The 26,019-nt window shown below is 36.3% G+C and overlaps 1 protein-coding gene across 6 annotated transcripts in view; it reads left to right on the forward strand.

The window, feature by feature from the left end:
* CASS4 (Cas scaffold protein family member 4) overlaps positions 1-20,247 on the forward strand; it is a 62,514-nt gene extending 42,267 nt beyond the window's left edge. For 4 of the 6 annotated variants that reach the window (XM_020981428.2, XM_020981422.2, XM_020981423.2 and 1 more), the window contains 5 exons: positions 5,034-5,138; positions 6,383-6,454; positions 12,305-13,702; positions 15,740-15,814; positions 18,912-20,247. In XM_020981428.2, the coding sequence (XP_020837087.1) occupies positions 5,034-5,138; positions 6,383-6,454; positions 12,305-13,702; positions 15,740-15,814; positions 18,912-19,322 (2,061 nt within the window). In that variant the 3' untranslated portion in view covers positions 19,323-20,247. The remainder of the gene's footprint in view (positions 1-5,033; positions 5,139-6,382; positions 6,455-12,304; positions 13,703-15,739; positions 15,815-18,911) is intronic. The other 2 variants (XM_020981424.2, XM_020981429.2) reach the window with 2 other exon arrangements.
* The last annotated feature ends 5,772 nt before the right edge of the window (positions 20,248-26,019 follow it).

Consider the following 26,019-nt stretch of genomic DNA (forward strand, 5'->3'; position numbering starts at 1 on the left):
GGTGCAATGTGAAGAGGGTTGGATTTTCAATCAAAGAACCTAGGTTTGGAAAGACTTGTATGGTCTGATGCTGAGTGAAGTGAGCAGAACCAAGAGTACACAATAACAGCCCTGTTGTGTGATAACTAATATTAATAAACTTAACCCTTCCCAGCAATACAAGGATCTAAGACATCTCCAAAGGCCTTGTGATGGAAAATACTAACCACATCCAAAGAAAGAACTATGGAGTTAGAATGCAGATCAAAGCATACTATTTGCTATTTTTTTCTCTTCTGTTGAGTTTTGTTTCCTCTTTCTGGTGGTTCCTCCTATTGGTTCTAATTTTTACTTACAACATCACTAATATGAAAATATGTTTAATAAGAATGTATATATATATATATACACACACACACACACATACATATATATGTATATATATATATATACACACATACACACATACATATATATATATATAGCCTATATCTGATTGTGTGCTGTCTTGGGGATGGTGGTGGAGAGGAAGGGGGAGAAAAATTTTAAACCCCAAAGCATTTGGAAGTGATTGTTGATAAAATCAAAATAAATTAATTTTTAAAAAAAAGAGCCCAGGTTTGAATCTTAGCTTTCTCACTTGCTACCTGGGTGACCTGGGACAAGTCATTTAACATTTCTGGGTTTCAGTTCCTTCATCTATAAAATGTTGACATAGATTAGGGGATAATCAATTTGTAATGAATGTCATGAAATATTACTGTGCCATTAAAAAATTAGGACTATGAGAAATTCTAAGAAAGATGGGAATCCATTGATTAACTGATACAGAATGAAGTAAGCAGAACCAGGAGAAAAATATGCACAATGACTATAATAACGTAAATAAAAAGAACACTAAAATGAAGCCAAATGCCAAGTAATTCTAACAACTATTCATTGCCCTAGAAAAGTGATGTGGAGATACATCACCCTCCTGTAGAGAGGTAGTAGACTACGGTTCAGTATGTTGCATAAATACATTGTATTTGTTGTCTTTAAGTCTTTTCTTTGTTACAAAGGAAGAGGGAGTAGAATATTTCAAAATTAATGTGATGTTAAAAAAATTTTTTAAGCTTAATTTTTTTTAAATGAGCAGGTTGTGCTAGATAGCCTCTGAGGTGCCTTTTGAGTTGTAAATCTTTGATACTAAAGTAATTTTGAGAATTCATAGCATTTTAGAGTTGGCAGGGGGCTTAACATTTCTCTAGGAGAAATCCTTATTGTTACAGATGTAAAAATTGAAGCCTAGACATATGAAATGACTTGCTAAATTCAAAGAGTGAGCTAGTTGCAGAACTGGGCCTAGAACCAAGGGCCAGAAAATTTTTGTGTTACTTTGAAAACAATGACAACAACACTCCAGTTTTCTTAGAATTATAAATTGAGCTGGCTTCCTTATTTTAAACCATGTAAAGAATCCAATTGCCTTCAGGTTTAACTTCAGGCTAAAAATCTAAAATGAGGAAAGGGGATTTTTTTTTCATGTTTCACAGTATGTATCATGAATCAACTTTCCTAAGCAAGTCAGCCCATACTAAGTAGTTCCTGATTTGGAGTTTCTATCTAGCACCCTGTAACCTCTTGCTTTGCCTTTTCCTTTTGAGTCTGCATACTTCTTTAAGAGCTGGGCATTTTTGTAGTATGTTCATTGTATTTGAAAATTCCTTAGTAGAAATTTTCTCATGAAAATTCCTTTGCTCTCTGAAGGTTTGAGCCCTCCATACTAGTTATTCAGCACATAGTCAACAAAGTCACCTAAACTGCAAGAACTCAAAACACATCAGAGCCATTAATAATATCTTCACTGGTGAAAATACATTGTTAGCTGGTGAAAAAATAAGACTAGCTTTCATGCTTTTAGTTCATCTGACTGAAATCCCAAACTCCTCCTAGATAATAGAATGGTCCGATGATATTGTATCCACAGTATTTAAAGACTGAAAAATCAGACCTTTATCACAACCCTCATTATAATTATAATTATAAATTATAAATTGAACCTCAGAGGTCTCCTCTAATAATTGCTCCTCAACCCACTGATAATGAGCATACCTGTTCCCAGATCTCACATAATCCTTTTTTTCCCCCAGCACTGCTACATATATATTATGTATTATTTTGTTTCACAGTTACTTGTATGTTGTTATCTCTCCTTACCAAACTATAAACACTAACACAGTAAGGCACAAATCCAGAGGTATAGGCTCATGAGAGCTAATTGCTAAATTTTCAATGTGAACAGTTATACCTTGGAAATTGGTAAATGCTACAAATCAGGGCTTGGTTTTGGTGTTGTGGTGGTGGTGATGGAGGTGGTTGATTATCTAGACTTACAATGATGAAAAAAATGTCAATGATGAAGATCAAAAATATAAGTATGGTGGGTACATTTTTCCCTCAGAGAGCTGGTTGTAAAACATTTACCAGCATACCGTGAAACATATTTCATCTAAATTTTATAGATTCTCTAATGGTGAGAACAGTGCTCTGCATACAGTAGGTGCTTCATAAATGTTTATTGAATTCATTTAAATTGAATCCTCTAACCTTTTCTCCTCTGCCATATATGCAGAATAATCTCATCCTAATCTGGCTTTTGTTTAAATCTGGATTTTCATACATCCTAGAATATTAAAGTTGAGTCAGTCTTAGTCATTGACCACTTAATCGTATAGCCATGATTTTTACAGAGGAGGAAAAAAAAATCCCAGAGAGGGGAAGTGACTTAACCAAAGTCACATGACAAGGTACTGAAACAACGGGAACTAAAAACCAGATTTCCTGACTCTTGGACTAGGTTCTTTTCACTAAACCACACATCCTCAATATTGGTTTACATAAAACAAGATGCAAGTGAGAAAAACTTAACCTTTCAGTCCATTTTCAAAATTAAGAATGATGGATTAATCAAAATTATATTGTTGAGCAGACATCATCTCAGTAACATACCAAAAAGTTTAATACTAATAATATGCATTTATATAAGTCATTCTAAATTCTAGAAGGACTCACAACAATTCCACAATCTGGTTATATTATTTCTTTTACCAAGTAAGCTTTAAACTCCTTTGGTTGACACTCAAGGACTTATAGTTTAGTGCTGCCCTACCTTTCTAGTTTTATCTCCTATTACTTCTTTCCATACAGTCTATAACCCAGACTACCCCTGTTTCACCCCCAAAATATTCATTTCACCCTGTTGTATCCTTTCCTTCACTCACACTTTTTCCTATCCCTACAATGTTCTTCCTCTCCCTTTGCATTTCCCATGCATCCTCTAAAGCCCAACTCAAATACCATATCTTCCATGAAGTCCTCCTCATTCCTTCATTCATTCCTCTCCCTCAGACTTCATATATTTTGTTTGACAACTCTGTAATCAACAAGCATTTACTAAATACTCATTATGTGTCAAATACTTTGTTAGGTGGCAGAGACAAAAAGGTAACAAAAATCCTTCTTAGGTTTTTGTTTTATCTTACCTCCCTTCCAGATTTTAAACTCCATGACAGCAGGGTGCTATGTCTTACCATCTATCCAACTGCTTAGCACAGTGTAGTGCATACAGTAGGTACTTGTTTGTGTAAGGGTGTGGGTAGATTGAGTTATTCAACCAAACCCCCTTCTCATCCTCCCCCCATTAAAAGCAATCAACAAGATCTCCTAGACAGATACTTTTATCAGATAAGCCTGTCAATAAGAGATGTGAACTAGATATGAATCTACTCTGAAATTTACTTTGAATCAATCAGCCATAGGCTTTAGACTAATTTCAAAAAGTACTGTATCAAAAAGTCCTTGAAAGCTGTTGAATGAACTGGACTCACTTCTTGAACAGCACAGGATTTGTATCGGTATTAGATACAGAAATTTGGTTATACCCTGTGGGTCATCTATAAAACAGCAATCCACTTTGGAAGCCAGAGGATTTAATCATGTCTTGACATAGAAGAGAGCCATCTCAGCCAAGTGCCTGAGAAGGAATCACTTGGAGGGGGAAAGGAACTCCTGGGCCCTGGTCTCTGCCTCAGTCTTGGTCTCCTATTCCCCTCTTGACCAGAGAGGGGTCTTGTGAATGTTAAAGAGTTGGGGGATCTTTTATTTTCTGTTGCCTTCCAGTCCTGGAAGCATCCCTAAAAGTTGGTACAGTGTTTACCTTGTGAATCAAGGACAATCTAGATTAGACACACAGCAGTTTCAAGAAGCACAGTAGAAAAGCTTCATCATGCTTAATGGGAATATCTTGAGAGCTCCAACAAAAGCATTTCTAGGGGCTGTGAATTACTTCTTTGTAACATGTGCTGTTTTAGCATAAGCCTCCTTTCCCTGCACTCTGTATGTAGTGATGGGACAGTATGTCATATTCTTTTGGGGAGATACTTCATACCAATTATTCTTACTATACCACCTTAGTAAACACCCTTTTGTAAAATCCAATTAAACTTGGCTAATTGATATCAACTGATCATCATGGAAGAAAGCACACTGTTAGGGCCTTATGAGTTATGTTGCATTAGACCACCACTCCGAACCTCTATGGGCTACTCTTTGAACCCAGATTGGTAGATATAGCAGTTACCCTCTGGGCCTTCACCTACCAGGGTGAGTGAAGTTTAGGGGAGTATTTCAGAACATATGCTGCCTTTGTAAGAGAGGTTGATATGATTTTGCTAGCCACATGTTTAATGAATGAATGAATGAATAGGCATATAATGCAAACATTTATTATCCCACTTATATGGATGAGGAATCAGAGGCCCAGAAATAATACGTATCTTATTGATAGTCCTAGAAATCATAGGAATAATAAATACCATGGAACTATTAAGTATTAAAGATTTAACCCAAGACATGACTCCAACTGGTGTTCTTTCCATTATACTACCATCTCTTTACTTTATTTGGTTATATACTAGAATAATCTTTGTCAATTAGAAATTAATTTTGAACAGGTATTTCAATGTCCAAGATTTTTGTTTTTTAATCACTTCCTTCTTCTTCTTCTTTCCCAGGACCTCTTTACACTTCCCAGACCAATTCCAACCTCATTATCAACTATTAATTCACAAGTTTATGATGTTCCATCCCCACAAAGTCAAGGTCGCTTGATTCCTAAGGTGAGGCTATCCTCTAATTGAGGAATGTGTTATGCCCAGAGGTATCAGAAGTTATATTTCTAGAGTTGGGGTCTTTTATCTAATGTGATAAATGCATCTTAGCTTTATTTGTGCATTTATTAATGAATTTTAAGTGTTATAACTCCAAATAATATGTCACTGGCATTAGTAAAACTTTTAAATACCTGCAATCTAACAGATATATGCCAGGTGATTTTATCCTTTCAGTCCTAGAAATGCCGTCATTCTATGATTTTATTAGTGTAGGTACCCTTTGGATCTATCCAATTACTTTGTTTTACCAACAAAGATTGCAACCTTCCTATGACTAGGTCCATTGTCTTCAAGAGTTGCTGTGACCAAAAAATTTACCATCTTTCAATCAGCATGGTGATGGGTTTCTATGAACTAAACAAAGTTGTTCTTCAGACAACTGATATCATGGATGGACCTGTATTCAAAGGCTTTCTAGGTTGCCAATACTTGTCAGGTCTCATACTCCTTTACATGGCCTTCAAGAACTGAAGGTCACTTCCATGACATGATGGTACATCATAGTAGGACCTTATGCAATAAAAATTGGTGTGTAAATTCAAATGATGACTGTGAACAAAAATTATGTCTTGCTACTGTCCTAGTGCAGTTGAAATACATGTTGAATACAATTTTTTTAGGAACCAATTTTTTTTCCTCAGCTAGGGAAAAATGTTTACATTTTTACATGTGTAAATGTATGTATCTAAGTCAATTTCTGTAAATTGCCTTCATGTTCTCATGAGAGTAGAAAACTAAAATTTGTGAGTCATGCTAATCTTTGAGAATTGTGATGCCCAACATATATCATCATGTAAAGAAAAATGAAAGTGCTGTTAAGTAAGCTAAAAAAAAATTTGAATGATATTTTTATTAGGAACTTTATTTGGAACCAAAACCCATTTATTCTTCTGGTTTATAAAGCTTAAATACAAGTCACAGAAATTAAACCAAGTAGTTGAGATAAACTCTTCTTCTAGGTTTTACCTGTAGGAAAGGTTTTATCCATAGAAAAGGTAAATTGGAAAAGTGTGTTTTACATTAAATGTCTTCTACATCAATATATGACACTGACACCACAGGAATATGTACTCTATAATTGAAAGGACTTCCTTTAATTCTTCATGAATTTGTGTTTGGGTTAAAGAGAGGCTTGAGGAGGATCAGATTACTCATTATCTTGCTTTTCTCCTTTGTTGAATTTATCTCAGGAACAGGAGCAACAAGTGTATGACATTCCAGTCAGCTCTGAAAAGGCAGGAATCCATGTTCCAATGAGTCATGTGAGTATGATATAAATAATTACGTAAATATTCATAAATAATATTATGACATTATTAAAAGCTTCTAAGCACCAGAAATTAGATTAGATTGTCTCCAAAAGAAGAAGACAACTATTACACAGTGGAATAAGAACTGTATTTGAAGTCAGAAGATTTAGATTCAACTAATAGAATTACAGAATCTCAGAATTAGAAGGGTTATCTGGTCCAGAAATGGTTGCTGTAAAAACAAAAGGCATCAAGAAACCTTTATACACACATACACACACACACACACGTGTATATGTGTATATATATGTGTGTGTATATGTGTATGTGTAGAGTGTGTGTGTGTGTGTGTGTGTGGCTAATGTGGTTGTGGGTTGGAGGTTTACTTGTGCTCAAGAGTTCTAAACAACATTAGGGATAATGCCCATTGAATGTCTGCATTTGGTACCATATCAGTATGATGCACCAGGACTACTACTCTAGTTAAGAAAGGATGAACTGACCCAGGCTGGAGAAGGAACAAGTCAAAGCTTCTTTACCAATCAGTATTGAGACTGGGCCCACAAGTAGCTACACTGTACTTCCAGCCTGGTCAAGATAAGAGGATAGATATAGATATAGATATGGAGGTAGATAAGATGGATGGATGGATAGATAGACAGACAGACAGACAGACAGACAGACAGACAGACAGACAGATAGACAGATAGATAGATAGATAGATAGATGATACACATAAAGTATGGGAATCTTGTAGGGGAAGCAATCACTCAATGTTAGCTTTTGTGATAGAGGACAGAAAATCTGGGCATACTTTAGATTTTTAGGAAATAGATCTATAAAGGTTACAAGAAAAGAAAGGTGGCCTTTGGTCTAAAATCCTATAAGAGAAGTCAGCCTAGGAATGAGGGGAAGCACTTATGAATGAAATTTTGAAGACAAAAAGAAACAATTCCAGTGAAAAAGAAAAGAGAATGTTGTGTAAAAATAGCAGTGTTGTTGCTCAGTGAACTTATCAATCTAACTTAGATTTTTAAAAAGCATATAAAGAAAATGAAGAAAGGACAGGTAATAGAGGAGAGATGGTAAAGTGAGACATGGCTCTACAGAGTTCCAGTCATGCCAAAAGTCATAATATGCTGAGTTTGGCAAAGAAATCTAAGCACAACAAAAAGGGTGGAATTTTTTATTGTTTATTTCTCTTTTAAGGGGAAAAAAGGAAGACTAAAGAAGGAATGGAGCCGCCGTTGCACAGTGCATCTTCACTTATGCACTTCGCATTGTAGTGATTCAATATCAAAGTATATGTTGATTTAATATGGGGAGAGATTAATCATATTTTAATAGACAGAGAATGACCCATCAGCTCTCTGTGTAGAGTCAGACTGATGATTTGTAAGAGCAACAATAAAAATTAATGCAAAGCTAGAATAAAAAAATAAGAACGATATAGTGTTTAATTAAAACAACTCTGACTTGACCCATTTAATGAAGTTATCAATGCCAACAAGTGGGAAATTGGTAGAAGAAGGGGCATTGATACTGATTATAACAATTTCATATAGAAGCTTATCTACTATAAATCAGTTGTCATAATGAGGAAAACAAAAGAGCTTAAAAGCCACCTTAATTAGCAAACGCTTGACTTGACAAGCAAAGAAACAAGCAAAGCCAAGTTCAGAATGTAAAATTGCTTATAAAATCTTAAGGAGAAAAAAGGTGGAAGATTATGACCAGTATTACCTTATAAAAGAGAAATGAGCAGTGCAGGGGGAAATATTTTAAATAAACTTTAGAAAGACAGCCAACAAAACTCTTTACATCAAGGACAGTGGAAATACTACACTTGTACTTGAATCTCATGATCTCAAATGCCACTGAAGAAAACAAAGAGGGAGGAAAAAGTATTTGTACCAGTTGTACAAAGAAGATCCATTCTGGAGGTGAAACACTTTGAATATTCTGAGGGACTAATTCCTAAGAGATGTGAAGGAGAGGAAGACTCCAAGTGGGAGGGGGGGGAGAGGAGGTGGGAATCTTAGAATCTTAGACTTTTTTATTACCAAAAAAAGATGCAGAAAGAACATCAATGACTGCTCATCACTAAGCCTACTTTCTAATCTTCACAAATTTTTTTAGAATAATCATACATACATCAAAGGCATCTTTAACTAGGTATTAAAAAGGAACAGTAGGCTTTATAGACTATATCTTTACCATCACACAATTAACAGAAAGATCCCCCATGACAAACTAATGGAAGAACATGAGCAAGAGTCACACAGCATGGGCATGCACGACTGGATCTTGGTCTTCATGATTGGAGGAAATACCCATAAGAATGAGATGTATTAGTCAATGAGCATTTATTAAGTGCCTACTATGTACCAGGCACTGTGCCAAGTGTTAGAGATACAACAAAAGTCAAAAATAGTCTTTGCTCTCAAGAAGCTCATAGTCTATGGATAGATAGATGATAGATACACAGATAGATAGATAGATAGATAGATAGATAGATAGATAGATAGATAGATAGATAGATAGACAGATAATACACAAAAATTATGTGAATCTTGAGCAGGAAGCAATCACTTAATGTTAGAATTTGTGAAACAAATGGGTGAAACAACCTGAAAACAACTATGTACAAACAAGATATATACAGGATAAATTGAAGATAATCAACCAAGGCACTGTACTAGGATTAAGAGGGAGTAGAAAGGCTTCGTCCTGAAAGTGGAATTTTATCTGAGACTAGAAGCTAGAGAAGCCAGGAGGCTGAGATGAGAAGGGAGAGTATGCTAGGCATGAGGGACAGTCAATGAAAATACCCAGAATCTGGAGATGGAGTTTTGTGGGAGGAAAACAAAGGAAGCCAGTGTCACTAGATCCCAGAGTACACATAGCAAATAAGGTGTAAGAAGACTAGAAATGTACAAAGGGGCAAGTTGAGAAGGGGTTTTAATGCCAAACATGAGATTTTATATGTGATCCTGAAGGTGATAAGGAACCAACAGAATTTATTTATTAGGAGGATGACCCAGATTTGTGATTTAGGAAGATTAATTTGACAGCTGAGTAGAGGATGAACTGGAGTGGAGAAAGACTTGAGGCAGAGAAACCACTATCTATTAAAGCATGGTAGTACTGGATAGTAGCTGACAGACTCTAGAATTGCTAATGTTCACTGGCTTTATTGGTTCCTTAAATTTGTATGTTTTGGTAATATATAAGTTGAAGTAAAATTCAAGGTCAGGTGCTTTTGATTGTTCTGTGCAACTTTTAAAATGCTTTGTAGACTTTCAATGGGAGCCATTATTATTATTATTATTATTATTATTATTATTATTATTATTATTATTATTACTATTTTAGACTACTACAACCTTTTAGCCTTCAGTTCAGCAAAGGCAAAAGAGCAACGAATTCGGGATGGGGAACTGGGATAGAGTCTCAGTCTCACCCCTGGCACATAGGAAGTGACTAATAAGTACTGTTTGATTAATGTATAGATGAAGAAATACCAGCTTAGCCCAGTTATCTGACGTCTCTGAACTGGTATTTCTTCATCTGCACATCAATAAAGGAGCATTTATTAGTTACTTCCCATGTGCCAAGCAATGTTTTAGGCAATGGAGATATAAAGACAAAAAGACAAAGTCCTTGCTCTCTAGAAGCTTGCATTCTAGCAAGAGAAACAGCATGTACATATAGAAGAATATACAGGATAAGTAATATAAATATAAAGTAGTTTGGGAGGCAGCACACTAAGAATTTAGGGAGACAAGGAAAGGCTTCATAGAGAAGGAGGTGCTTATGTTATATCTTGAAGGAAGAGAAGGATTCTTTGAAGCAGAAATGAGGAAAGAGTGCATTCAAATCATAGGGGACAGCCTGTGCAAACGCAGGAAGATGGCAAATGGAGTGCTACTATGAATGAAGATCTGAGAGAAGTCTGGCTTTGTAAGACTGTGGAGTATGAGAAGGGTAGTAATACCCAATACTGAGGCTGGAAAGATAGGCTGTTGCCAGGCTATGAAGGGCTTTAAAATTCACATAGAGGAGTTTATATTATCCAAGAAGCAACTGAGTCACCACAGTTTACTGATTAGGGGAATGACATGGCCAGACTGGCACTCAAGGGAAATCATTTTGGTAGTTATGTGAGGATGGAATGGAGTAGAGAAAGACTTGAAGCAGGGAGACAAATTAAAAGGCCATAATGGGATTAATAATATTTTTCAAAGGAGCTAGATGGTGCAGTGGATAGAACACTGGCCTGTAGTCAGAAGGACCTGAGTTCAAGTCTGGCTTCAGACATTACTAGTTGTGTGACCTTGGGCAAGTCCCTTAACTCCAGTTACCTGCCCCCCTCAATAATATTTATCCTACTACTTCACAAGGTTGTTGTTAAGACTCTGAGGTTCAAAGGAGACGTGGAGTTGCTGCACAATTAGGTAGTCAGTCAGTCAACAAACATTACTATATAATGTGATAAGCACTGGGAATCTAAAGAAAGGCAAAAACAATCTTGCTCTCAAGTACATCACATTCTAATAGAGAAGAAAATATACAACCAACACACACACACATACATACATGGTAAGTTGGAAATAACCACAGGGTGAAGGCACTAACATTAGAGAACAGGGAAAGACTTGGCAGAAGGCAGGACTTTAGCTGGGACTTGAAGGAAGCCAGGGAAGTCAGAAGGAAGAGGTGAATAGGGAGAGCATTCCAGGCCTGAGGACAGCCAGTAAAAATGCCCTAGTCAGAAAGAAATCAAAACTATCTATAGTCATAAGAAAAAAATTCTCTAAATCGCTATTGATTAGAGAAACACAAATTAAAACAACTCTGAACCTCACACCCCATCAGATTGGCTAATATGGCAAAAAAGGAAAATGATAGACTTTGGGAAACTGGAACACTAATGCACTGTTAGTGGAGTCGTGAACTGATCCAACCATTCTGGACAACAATTTGGAACTATGCCCAAAGGGCTATAATACTGTGCATACCCTTTGATCCCACAATACCGCTGCTAGGTCTATATCCTAAAGACATCCAAAAAAAGGGAAAAGGACCTATTTGTATAAAAATATTTATAGCAGCTCTTTTTGTGGTGGTTACTGTGGTATATGATTGTAATGGACTATTATTGTGCTATAAGAAATCATAAGCAGGATGATTTCAGAAAAACCTGGAAAGACTTACATGAACTGATGCAAACTGAAGTGAACAGAAACAAGAGAACATTGTACACCGTAACAGCAGTATTGTTCAACGAAGAGCTGTGAAAAACTTAGATATATCAGCAGTACAATGATCCAAGATAATCCCAAAGGACCAGTGATGAAGCATACCATCCCCTCCAGAGAAAGAACTGATATTGTTTGAATATAGGCTGAAGCATGCTATTTTTTGCTTTCTTTTTTTTCATCCTTTTTCTTTTATTCGAGTCATCTTGTACAAAATGACTAATATGGAAATGATTCCACATGTATAACCTATATCTGATTGCTTATTGTCTCAGGGAAGGGAGAGGATAGAATTTGGAACTCAAAACTTTTTTTAAAAAATGTTTAAAAATTGTTTTAACATGTAATGGGGGGAAATAAAATACATATTAGGACTGAAAAAAGTAAACAAGTCATGGAGAGAAGGGGTAAAACATCTGACAATTATCACAAATAATTGTTGTTCAATAAACATTAAATTGTTCCTAGCCAAAGCCAAAGCCAAAAAAAAAAAAGCCCTAGTCAGGAGATGGAATATATTGCAAGACAAACAGTATAATCAGCTTTTCTTCATGGGAGGTATTCTTGTTATTAAGTTTTTATTGGGTTCTTTCTTGCATAGGTTTATGATGTCCCCCCTCCAGTTGCAAGAGTCGTTTCTCTAGGAGATATGCCCTGTGTGGTTTCTCCATCAACAAAATCTGCTAGAAAATGTTGCTATAATACTTTGCCCAATCCTCAGAAGCCTGGATGGATTTATGACACTCCAGTGTCTCCAGATAAAACAACCTTGAGAAAAGCATCCCCATCAAGTTCCCCAGAACAGAAGGTGCTCTATGATATTCCACCTCCCAGGTATACATCAACCTTGCAAAATTCACCAAATGATAAATCAAAGACACTCAAACCGCGAATGGATAATCAGTGCAGAAATGTACTCCCAGTTCAGAAAAAAATCAGTGCACCAAAAATGCCTGTATATGCATTTCCACCCCCTCGAGATGTACTACCTTTGAAACCTAGAACTGAATATGCCGTTCCCCCGAGTTTTCTGATTCCTCGGGTGGAGCAACAGAACACAAAGCCCAACATTTATGACACTCCAAAAGGGATGTCTCTTGTCCCTCAGGTTGGGAAAGATCCTGAAAAGAAAAATGATGCTTCTGAAAATTGTGTTTCTCGTGTTCCCTCCTGGTTACCAAGATATCCAAGATCAATGTCCCCTGAGCCATCCGAACAAGATAGGTTATCCATTTCCAGTGTAGACAGCAGAGCCAGTCTATCTTCTTGCTCCTCAACTTCTACTGACCCTTCATCTATTTCCTCATCAGAAGAAGCAGGCAAAGAGGTTATGTTGGACCTGGAGTTGGCCAAAGAGATGGTGACAGATCTACAGCACAGAGTAGCTAGCTCCATAGCAAGTCTAATGATCTTTGTGAGCAGTAAGTGGAGATTCAAAGAATACCTGGAAGCAAACATTGATGAGATTCACAGAGCTGCCGATCACATCAAGACGTCGCTGGGAGAGTTTCTGGATTTTACCCGATTGGTCAGTATGAATGCTAGCAATCTCACTGACAATAACCTTCAAGTCAGAATAAAAAAGCAGCTACAGATTATTTCAGATTCCTACCAGATTCTCCTAGAAACAAGGGAAGCTCTGAATAACTGCAACTGGTCTCTGGACATTCTTATTACCAATAAACTTCAGAACAATCCTGACGATCTGGACAGATTCGTCATGGTGGCCCGGACAATTCCAGAAGACATCAAGCGCTTTGTCTCCATCATCATTGCAAATGGGAAGCTCCTTTTTAAGCAGAACTGTGAGAAAGAAGAGACCACTCAACTCCATATGAATACAGAACATAAACTTGCAACATTCACTCAGGTTCCCAGAAGAAAAGATTTTGATTTGCACCAAGGAAATATTGCTCTTGGTAAACTAAGGGAAAGCGAATTTTCTTCTGAGCCATCAAGTAGAAATATGAGGAATGTCTGTGACCAAGATAAATCACAGGTTAGTTAAATTTATCGTGTAACATGCTCTAAGAGAAGAAACAGGTAACTTGGGTGGTGACAGCTAAGTTGGATACAACTTAAAGAATCTCTTTAACAGAGAAAAGGTGTGGTTTGTTATTGTTTTTAGTGGTTTGGAGGTTGGGGGGGGGAGAGGCAAGAATTAATACAATATACCAGAAAATAAAATTGATAAAAATTGCACTAAACTGGAAAACTTAATACATATATATATATATATATATATATATATATATATACACACACACACACACATATATATATATATATGTATATATATATTCATTGATTCATAGGCTTTTATTAAACAACTACTACATGCAAAGCTAGTAGGAATTGGGAATCAAATATTAAAAATGAAACAGTTTATAAACTCAAATTTTTATTAAGGGTGGGGGATTACATGTATGTAGATAAACCAATATAAAACATATACAAACCAAATATCTCCAATTTCTCCTGTAAGTTATCTTGTATATACATAGTTTGCATGTTGTCTTCCCCCATTAGACTGAGCTCCTTGAGAGCAGGGACTGTCTTTTGCCTTTCTTTGTATCCCCAGTGCTTAGCATAGTGCCTGGCACATAGTAGGAGCTTAATAAATAAAGCATTAATAAATGACTTGACATTTATTAAGTCATTTCTTGACTGAATGACTGACTAAATATAAAGTTATTTCAGGTAAGGAATCACTAGCACCAGGCGGGAAGGGAGTAAAGAAAAGAGGGTAGGATTTGAGCTAAGCCATGAAAGAATCTAGGAATTCTAAGAGGTGGAAGTGAGTGGGGACTGAATTCCAGGTATGGAGAATAGCTTGTGCAAAAACATTGAGGGAGGAGATGGAATATCATGTATTGGAAATAGGATATAGGCTGCTTTGGTGGCCATGCAGAAGTGCATGAGGGGAGTGATGTAAAATCAGTGTGGAAAGATAGGTCGGAGTCAGTCCATGAAAGCCATTAAATGTCAGTCAGAAGAGTTTGTGTTTGAACATAGAGGCAATAGGAAGCCCTTGAAGCTTCTTGAGCAGTAGAATATGATGTTCATCTCTGTATTTTAGGAATATCAATTTGGCCACTGTGTGGAGGATGGATTGGAAAAGGGAGAGACTTGAGGCAGGGAGAATAATTAGGAGGATGTTACAACAGCTCAAGAGAGAGTTAATGAGGGTGTGGGCTAGGGTAATGAACTTGAGTTGAAGGACAGGGAAGGATTTAGAGATACTTGTAAAAGTGGCTGTCAAAAGTTGGCAACAATTAAACATGAGTTTAAGGGAAAGTAAAAGAAAAGGATTTCTACAGGAGTGCCAACCTGAGTAATTGAAAGCATGGCAGTGTCTTGGATGGAAAAGAAGCAAATTAGAGGGATGGTGAGTTTGGAGGAAAGATAAGTTCTGTTTGGACATGTTAAATTTGAGGTGCCTCTAAGACATCCAGGAGTAGATATCCAATAGGCTGCTGGTAATGCATGATGGAAGTTCAGGGGAGAAATTAGATGTGGATATATAGACCGGGGAGTTACTAAATAGAGATGACAATTGCAGCTGTGGGGGCTAGTGAGATTACTAAGATAGATGGTACAGAGACATAGAAAAAAGAAAGGGGCCCAAGAGTGAAACTTGGGGGACCTCTATATATGATAGATTATTCCTTTAACATTTAGGGAAATAGCTGAACAACTATAAATTTCTACTGAAAATTTGTGGAATGCAAGTCCCTATCACACATTGGTTCTGGGTAACTTTAGAACAAGTGTAGCTTATGACATGTTTAAATTATTTCTGTATATAAAGTCCTAATCTCAACACAAAATTCACCCATGTTTTTATAAATCTTAAGATTTATACAATATTGTTTAGAGGAAGCTGAAAAGAAAAAGCAAATATTGCATTAAACTATTAATTGCTTTATTAGAACAGCAGGTTGCATGAGAGGAGGTATCTTAAGGCTCTAAAAAAATTACAGAATTGTAATAGTGTTGAAATAAACAAATATTTTAAGCTATATTTGTGTTTCAGAAGACAATGAACCTGGAAGATGTACAGAAACCAGTTTTCAAACAAGCAGAAGAGAAAAAAGACCTTAAAACAAAGGTACAGTGTGGTGCTTACTTTCTTCTTAACGTTTCTGATTAAAATTTTTTATCCTTGAGTAACACTTTCTAATGCTATGAACAATCCAATACACCAACAAAATGATGAATTATAAGACTTTTTAAAAAATTCTAAAAGGACAATAGAGATCATAGACACAGCACAGAAAAGGACTTTAGTAATCATCTGATTCAGCTTCAACATTCCACTAAAGGGAAACTGGAGGTCCAGAGAAGCTAAGGAACTTACCCAAGGCCACACAGCTATTCAGTGGCATCTCTAGGACTAGAACGTGGCCTTTTGTGTATCAATCCTCTCTGTCTTCCCACTATACAATATTGCCTCAATTTTTTTCAACTTTTATGTTCACTAAACCTTAAGCCATTAGCACAGAGAGGTCTGCTCTGCCGATTAGGATGTTTAAGCCAGTAACAAATTTTAAGCATCTCAAATAACAAAAAGAAACACTACATATGAAATATGTTATATCATGTTCTTAAAAAATGCTGTTATGACTAATGTTGAAATACGTTTTGCACAACTGTATGTGTATAGCCTATATCAAATTGCTTGCTTTCTCAATGAGGGGGTAGAGGAGGGAGGGAAGAAAGGAGAGAATTTGGAACTCAAAAATTTTTTTCTAATGTTTTATTTTTTCCCTAGTTACATGTAAAGACAACTTTAACATTGGTTTTTTGAAAATTTTGAATTCCAAGTTTTTTCTCCCCTTAATCTCCCCCCTCCCTGAGACAGTAAACAATTTTATATAGTTATACATGTTCAATCATGCAAAATATATTATCATATTAGTCATGTTGTGAAAGAAGGGGGAAAAAGAACACAAAAAATACAGAATGTGAAAAATACTATGATCTGATCTGCACTCAGATTCATCAGTTCTTGCTTTGGAGGTAGATAACTTTTTTGATCATAACTCCTTCAGAAGTATCTTGGATCTTTTTATTGCTGAGGATAGCTGGTCATTCATGGTTGATTATAGTGTAGTATTGCTGTTACTGCATATAGTGTTCTCCTAGTTCTGCTCATTTCATTTTGCATCAGTTCATATAAGTCTTTCCAGGTTTTTCTGAAATCTGCTTGCTCATCATTTCTTACAGCGCAGTAATATTCCATCACAATCATATACTACAACTTGTTCAGCCATTCCCCAATTGATGGACATACCCTCAATTTCCAATTCTTTGCCACTACAAAAAGCTACTATAAATATTTTTGTATAAATAGTTCTTTCTTCTCCCCCTTTTTAAAAAACCTCTTTGGGATACAGACCTAGTAGTATTATTGCTGGATCAAAGGGTATGCATAGTTTTGTAGCCCTTTGGTCATAGGAACTCAAAAAAATTTTAAATAAGTGTTAAAAATTCTTACACGTAATTGGAAATTTTAAAAAAGTATTGTTATTTCAAGCTTCATCTGTATATCAGGAATTTTTATCCTAGGGTCTGTGAACTTGCTTCTTTTAAAAATATTTTGACAATTATTTCAACACAATTGGTTTCCTTCGTAATCTTCAGTATTTGATTTTATGAATTGGAAAACATTCTGAAAAAGGGTCCATCAGCTTTGCCAGACTGACCAAGGGGTCCATGACACACACAAAAAGATTAAGTACCTAAAGCCCTAAGTAAGAAAGTTTCTAATAACCAGAGGCCATGTTCTCTCAATACCATAAATGACTATTTTACTTTGGAGCTACCTGTTTTTGGATATAACAACTTATATTTGCATAATGCTCTACAGCTTATATTCATGATAATGCAGTGGGGCATTGAAAGTTTAATTATTTTCATTTCACAAATGAAAAAACAAAACCGAGAAGTTGTGACATACCCATAGTCATACACCTAGGAGAATTCAAACTGAGGTCTCCAGATTCTACCTACCACTCCACAGTATGTAGTCACAACTTTATTTGACAAATAACAAACAGTATCTCCTTACACTGGTATAACATTATGAACTTTCTGAAATGCTTCCATAGCCAATATCTCATTTGATCCTCAAAACTATCCTGTGAGATAGGAATGGTAGAGATTATTATTTTATTTACTATTATTATTGTTTTATGTATGAGGAAACTGATGTCCGACAAAGAAAGGCTTTCCTTGGACAATTCATTTCCCTCTTAGGGTTTGTTTCCTCCTATATAAGATGACATCTTATAAACTGGTGGCACTAGATCAAAGGTTGATAACCTTTTTCGTTGTAGGTCCTGTTTGGCAGTCTGGTGAAGCTTTTGGATCCCTTCTCAGAATAATGTTTTTAAATAATTAAAGAAAATGCTAAATTTCAATTAGAGGTTAATGAAAATAAAGATGTGATTTTTCCCCATTTAAGTTCATGCCACCCCCCTTCTCCAACCTGGTTACGAACCCCTGTACTAACTCAGTGATCTCAAACTCAAATAGAAATTGGGCCACTAAACTATATACAATGAATCCTGCTGGTTGCACGTTGACTCAGTAAAGCACATTTTTAGCATTATCTTTGCTTTATTGTATTTTTATTTCTTTTGTTAAGTATTGCCCAATTATATTTTACTCTGGTTCTGGCTGCATTGCTATAGGCCTTGTGCTGGCCAGCGCGTTTGACTCCTCTGTATTCCAGACTTACTTACTTAGACAGTTGTGAGGAAACCATTTAAGTGCTAGAAATGTGAGCTATTTCTAATGTCCTGTCTACTTGAACTTCAGTCATTCAAAGGTACTGTCTATCTCTAACAATTTATGTTCTATGGACCTTTGCAGCTCTAATATTCTTTGTTCTATGGGTCCCCACTACTCTGACATTCTATGTTCTAAGGTCCCTTTAAGCACTAATATTCTATCTGTGGTCCCTTCCAGTCTTAAAATTTTATGACTGTAAGAACATGCCAAAAATTGCATGGCTGGTATGTACTAGCCATGTTACTAGGAGAGCTGTACTAAAATGCAAGTCTTATGACTTTCATGTAGCTGCTCTTTTCACTGTTATCATACCAAGATTTTTTCCCCCTTCTTGAATATAAAAATGAACAATTAAAAATTAATTACTTTTCATTAACAGAACTGGTTTCTTTTTCTTTCTTTCTCTCCAGAGTCTTTCTCCTACAAACCACAAACCACTGAGTAGGCAGGATCCAGAGAAGAAAATCAACCTTTCAGAACATTGTAGACTTTACTTTGGTGGGCTTCTTAAGGCCATTGGCATATTTAATACCTGCCTTAGCAATAACCAACCACCTGAAATTTTTATCACCCAGAGTAAATTGATCATCATGATAGGCCAAAAGCTGGTGGACTCTCTCTGTCAAGAGACGAAGGAAAAAGATGTTCGCAATGAGATTCTCTGCAGTAGCAGTCAGCTCTGTGGTTTATTGAAGAATCTAGCTGTGGCCACCAAAAATGCCGTCCTGAACTATCCTAATGATGCTGCAATGAGAGAACTTCAGGAGGAAGCAGAGAAACTGTGCAAACACACACAACAAGTCAGAGAAATGCTAGAATGAGATCTCACTTCAGTCCTTCCTGCTGTATTACTAGAGCTTCAGCAGTCCTTGCTGGGTTGGTCTTACTACTAGCTTCCACCCACATCCTTAGTTACTGTTATCAGTGCCTACATACTATGGTACCAAGTTGCTAGGAATTTCAAGGACACTGGTTCCATAGCAAATCCTGGCACAAAGTGGAACATTATTAAGCAAGGATTTTAAGCATGTCTGGGATCAGCATGTAAGGTAGTGATTTGATGCAAGTTTTTCTATAAACTTCTACTAGGCATCTACTGTGTACAAAGCAATGGGGAAGATACAAAGTTTAGATATGGCTCTGGACCTCTTAGAGTTGATAGTACAGGAAACTCTCATTCATATAGCCCTTGAAGGCTTACAATGTACTTCCCTCACAACAGCCTTGTAAGGGAAGCAAAGTATCATTATCCCCATTCTTACTGATGAGGAAACTGAAGCTCAGAGCAATGAAGTGATTGTCCATGATGAGACAGCTAATGAGTATAATAAGGGCCAGGTCATGTGAGTCTAAGTCCTACACTTGTTTTATAGAAGTCAATTTTTATATTGGTTAAAATGAATTTTTAGTAGTCCATTTTTCTTTCTTTTTTATGAAAAGCATACCAGGCCTTCCCCACTCCTACCCCCTTTTAGAATTTATTTTGTTAGAAAAATACAAACTTTTTTGTAATGTTACACTAAAATGTCATTCCCTGAAGTTTTATTTTAATCAAGCTAAATATTCATGTTACACTCACAAAATCTATGGATTTTCTTGTGATCCTTTGAACTTCCTGTTAATTTATTTTGAATGTAACATTTATGTTGACAGGTTCATGTATTGTGCACACATTTTTATATTTCATCAGCCATCATAGTTCTGTATATTTTATAGTGTTATTTAAATATAATAACATTTAGATAATTTGAGATGTGAACATTAATTATAGCATCATTGTTGTTGTTTGGAGAGATCTTTGTCTTGTGATGGCTGTCCTCAGATACAGGTATAAAACCCATTTAGAATAATTCAGAAAGGGATCATTTTCATGTATGGTATTTTAACCTCTGTTTCCAGAACATGTCCCAAAAATGAAATCAATTTGTAGTGTCTGTGTTTGCTATAATGGCAACCTGTCTTCAAGACTTTGAAAGTAACACACCAATTCCTTTAGACAAATGGAAGTGCAGCACGGAAGTGGTACAAAAGCATTCTCAAGTAATCTCCACCATCTCAAAACAGTTAAAGCTCTTGCTCTATGAAACTTCGGTAAAGTTCTTTTTCAGGCTGTGGTCACATCCTTCCTTGAGCTCTCCAGTGTAAGCACCATACCTTCTTTATCACTCTTGGCCACATGTACACATAGGAAATAGTATCGTGTTATACAGAAAACAAACATTAGCTACTAGAATTTTGGTGATTCTCATTTAGCTAAGTCTCCTAGAAGGGGGGGAAGGGAAGAATTCTTTCCTCCTGTGAAGTTTGTTCCATAAATTTGAACAGTGGAATTAGGGTGGAGATACACAATTCTCAAAACTGACATCTTTTTGTTAGGCCTAAAACCTACACTATGTGTTAATACAAAAGTTCCTGAAATGAATTTACATCTTTGATTCAATTTGCATTTTTAAACCAGAAAAATAAGAGTTCAAATCAAAGAGCTTTATTCCTAAAGACAAAGTACAAACTGAAGTAAAACCACAGGAGAAAAATGCTGTTCTTAGCTAAATGTGTTTCCTTCCCTTTTTGAAAGATGGAGGTGGTAGGAGGAATTTTTCAGTATAAAGTCAGCAGGATGATCATTTCTGAAATTTTTAAAAGTGGAAGGAAAACTATTTTGGGGAAGGTGAGTTACAGAAACATAGCGAAAAAATATTTGACCAAATACATGTTTGTCCTTGGAACCAGCACAAAAGGAAAAAGGGAAGGCTGTTCTAGAAGCAACCAGAAACGTGAGTAATGCCAAACTCATTGGGAGAATGCAGGTTTCTAGGAAGATTGTTTTTTGCCACTCCTACCTTCTTGTTTCATCTAAAGTTTGAATTTTGTACTGTTTTGGGTGATGACTTTTTGTCCAGTGCCATTAAGCCTCATTGAAACAAAAAGGTAACCTTTGTTTCTAAAAGGGATATAAAGCAATAGATTTGTCTAGTCCTACCAATCTAGAACCACTCTTTGCCAAGAAAATCCCTAATGGAATCACAAAGAATTGGATACGACTGAACAAATTTCTGAACTACCAAATAAAGAGCAGCTAGATAGCACAGTGGATAGGGTACCAGACCTAGAGTTAGGAATATTCATCTTCCTGAGTTCAAATCTGGCCTCAGACACCTATTAGCTGTGTGACCTTGGGTAAGTCACTTAATCCTTTTTGCCTTAGTTCCTCATCTGTAAAATTTGCTAAAGAAGGAAATAGTAAAACACTTTTTCTTTGCGAAGAAAACCCTAAATGGGGTCATGAAGAGTCAGATATAACTGAACAAATTTCTTAACTTTCTCAACCAACCTAGAAAGACCTTGAATATGACCACTGACATATAAATGATGTGTTTCAGATAGGTTGCTGAATAATGAATTATGTAACCACAACAACTAGCAGAATCTAAAAACCATCTACCAAGTTGTACAGTGGTTTCAGTCCTTAGTGATTGGAGGGAGTAACTGCATAGGAAAAATCATGGATTCTTGACTTAATAGATTAAGATGATAATCATAGTTAACATTTAAATACCATTTTAAGGTTTGCCAAGTGCTTTGCAAATATTATCTCATTTTATCCCTACAACAACTCTATTATTATCCCCATTTTACAGATGAGGAAACCGAAGCAGGGAGAGATTAAGAAACTTGTCCAGAGTCATATTGTAAATGCTTGAGTCCAGATTTAAACTCAGGTCTGCCTGACTACAGGTCCAGGGCTCTATCCACTGTGTCACCTAGCTCTTTCCAGTTACATATGTAAAGCACTATACAAGTGCTATACAAATGTCAGTTACTATTACTGTCACAAAAATTATTTTGGTTACTATAGTTTGTTGCTTCATCTTATTCCTAATTTCACAAATTTAGAGCTGAAATAAACCTCAGTGGTCAGAATCTAGAGGCCCACGATCACATAGGGAGCAAGTAACAGAGCCAAGATTCAAACCCAAGTCTTCTAACTCCAAATCCTCCCCACCCCAATTCTACTATGCTGCCTGAATATGCTGTTATATCTATACACATAAAGTAATGTAGAGAATCCAGCTATTCCATGTATAATAGTTTGGTACTATCAGAAGCTTGTGGCAGATAAAGGGAGGGTGTTCACCTAGTGTTCAACTTCTTGACATTTCTTCTCTTGTTCTGTCTGGGAGTTACGTGATGGTCATGGCTTACCAATCATTGGCTCCTATTGTTCCACTCACCCACCACTGGAAGTTCTATGATACTAACATTACTCAAAACTGAAGTTCATAGTTAAAAACTATTTAATTAGATTAGAGGAAATGCACGATAACACCAAAATCATTGATTAGAATGGACATAAATTCTCTAATCATCTGTTTATATTAACCATCAACTTCTCACATCTAATTCTATCACCTAGGCAAAACCCTTTATCTGCCCTCCTCCGAAACTGGGGTTCTTTCCCAGTACTGTTTTCATACACAGTGAACGGGGTGGGGGGAGGAGATATACAGGGTCAAAGTTCACTACATATATTGGTAATGAGTGATTCCTCAAAGTTGGTCATCAATGTTACTTGCTTCGTGAATGGTCAAGAGTTCATAGGATTCAGAACTGGAAGTACCCTTAGAGATCATCTAGTCAAATCTGCTTATTTTACAGGTGAGGCAACTAACATTCAGAAATGTTAAGGGACTTTGTAACGGTCACACCAGTGACAAAAGGTAAAATTCAAAACCGTGTCCTCTGACTACAAAGTCAGTGCTTTCTAGCCTGCTACACTGCCCTTCTAATTGGCTGTAACTGATGAGGCTGCCTCTCCTGATGCTAGAAGACTGGGAATTTGTTGCTATGCCCCTAACAGGATGCCCTATTCCAGAAATAGAGCGAGCTCAGTATCATGTCACTGCCCAGGCACGGGCACAAGTAATTCCTGGCAGAGCTGGGTGGCTACATTAATTACCAATATGTTTCCTCTAGTGGGAAGATAAAATTTTTCTAACTATATCTTCCTATGCAGTACCCACCCACCATCTCTTCTGTCCCTTTTCTCTTCCAAGTGTTACTTCTGCATCTTACAGCATGTCTGTAAATCAGTTGAATTCAAATCCATGTTCTAATCATCTTGCGAAGAAAGGGCAAGTGAAGCTATACTAGCAAAGTACTGAAATGTCCCTCTTTATTCTTTGGATAAAGTTCTTTAAAAAAATAACTTTAATCTGAAAAATTCAGATGATGAAGAAGTCCACCTTCTGACACATAATAGCTTTGTGTTCATGGGTAAGTTACTTAACTTCTCAGTACCCCCAGCCAATTCTATAACATGAAGAAAAATGTAGATTTGTGTTGGTAGGAAATTTTACTAGGGAAAGGCTCTACACCAATGAAATCACCAGTCTGGAAAAAATTCATTCACTTAAAAAAAAAAAAAATATATATATATATATATATATATATATATATATATATATATATATATATATATATATATATATATATATATATATATATATATTTTCATATTTATGCTTTCCAAAGGATGGGGGATGAGGAAAGACAAGGATGAGATTAAATTCCCAAATGCCTTCAACCTCTAAGATGTTAGAAAACACTTTATACCTACTTACTAAAAGTATAGTATTATAAATGCCTAATAATAAATAACCAATCTCCCCTTAATTCCCCTTGCCTATTCCATCCCTCAAATTAACCACTTGGCTGTATCAGGGGCATCTGTTAGGCCATAATAATATAATAACAACAATAACTTGGTTTTATAAAGTACCTCGTAGTTTATGAAAGACTTTTAAATACAACATTTCAGGGCAGTTAGGTGGCACAGTGGATAGAGCACTGGCCCTGAAGTCAGGAGGACCTGAGTTCAAATCTGGCCTTAGACCAAATACTTGTCACTTACTGTGTGACCCTGGGTAAGTCACTTAACCCCAATTGCCTAAAAAAAAATAATACAACATTTCATTTAATTGCATTTGACTCTTATTGGTATTGCCCAAGGTTCTGTTCTGAACCCTTTTCTCTTTTCTTTATATACCTCTCCTATGGATTTGATTATCATCTCTGCATAGATGATTTATAGATCTACATACCCAGCCTCAGTCCCTCTCCTGAGCTTCATCCAGTTCAGCATCACCAACCAACTATTGAACATTTTTTAAGTGCAGATACATTTTTGTTCTTTTATTTTCAGTTCCAAATTCTTCCCTCCTCCCTTTTCTTGCCCTACCCAATGCAAAGGCAAGGAAAATAAAATTACAAATATGTATAGTCATACAAAACAAATTTATTCATGTTCTAAAAAAAAAGATAAGGTGAAAAGAAAGAAGAAGAAAGGAAGGAAAGAAGGAAGGAAGAAAACACACTTCAATCTGTACTCTGACTCTGTTAGTTCTCTATCTAAAGTTGGATCACATATTTTATCATGAGTCCTTTAGAATTGGGTTCTGTCATCGTACTGATCAGAGTAGCTAAATCTTCACAAGTGATTATCATTACAATGTTGCTGTTACTGTGTAGATTGTTCTCTTGGTTCTGCTCACTTCACTTTCTATCAGGTCATGTAAATCTTCCCAGGTTTTTCTGAAATAATCCCTTTCATCATTTCTTATACCACAATAGTATTCCATTATACTTGTTCATAATTTGTTCAATCAATTTCCAATTGATGGGTATCCCCTCAGGTTCCAATTCTTTGCCATCACAAAAAGAGCTGCAATAAATATTTTTATACACATGGGCCTCTTCCCTCTTTCTTTGATCTCTTTGGAATATAGGCCTACTAGTGGTATTGATAGTCAAAAGCTATGCATAGTTTAATAGCTTTTTGGCATAGTTCCAAATTGCTTCATAATGGTTGGACTAATTTACAATGCCACCAACAGACTCTTACGAGTCTGATAAGGGTTTAAGATCCAAGGCAGAGTTTGACCTCTGCCCAGGCTTTTACCCAAAAGGGCTCGATGATTAAGTGGTACGGCTCTCTAATCCCTTCCTGATTAGGAGGTTCCCGAGACATTCCTTTTCACTCTTTGACCCTTAGATTTACACATTCACTCCTGTATGCAGGTGGTGGCCAAGGCGCCTGGGAAAACCTTGGAATTTACAACCCAATCTAGGAACCCTGATACGATGAAATTTATGTTGCCACGTCCTCAGCAGATGTTCTGGGGAGTATCTCACGGGGAGGACTCTTTGAAGTTAGGCTGGATTTTCTCTATATATCCTGTACCCTCAGATGAATAAACTGAGTCAGTTTTCTGCTCCGCCTGGCCCATGTCTCAAGTTATTTCATGACTCTCCGTTCGGTGTACAATCTGGTTGCGGGCAACAAACAGTACATCAATGTACCTGTTTGTCCATATCTCCTCCAGCATTTGTCATTTACCTTTTTTGTCATCTTAGCCAACTGATAGGTGAGATGGCACCTCAGAGTTGTTTTAATTTGCATTTCTCTAATTATTAGTGATTTAGAGCATTTTTTCACGTGACTATTGATAGCTTTGACTT

Source organism: Phascolarctos cinereus, unplaced genomic scaffold (genome assembly GCF_003287225.1).
Source record: "Phascolarctos cinereus isolate Bilbo 61053 unplaced genomic scaffold, phaCin_HiC Scaffold_2;HRSCAF=192, whole genome shotgun sequence".
Lineage (NCBI taxonomy): Eukaryota > Metazoa > Chordata > Mammalia > Diprotodontia > Phascolarctidae > Phascolarctos > Phascolarctos cinereus.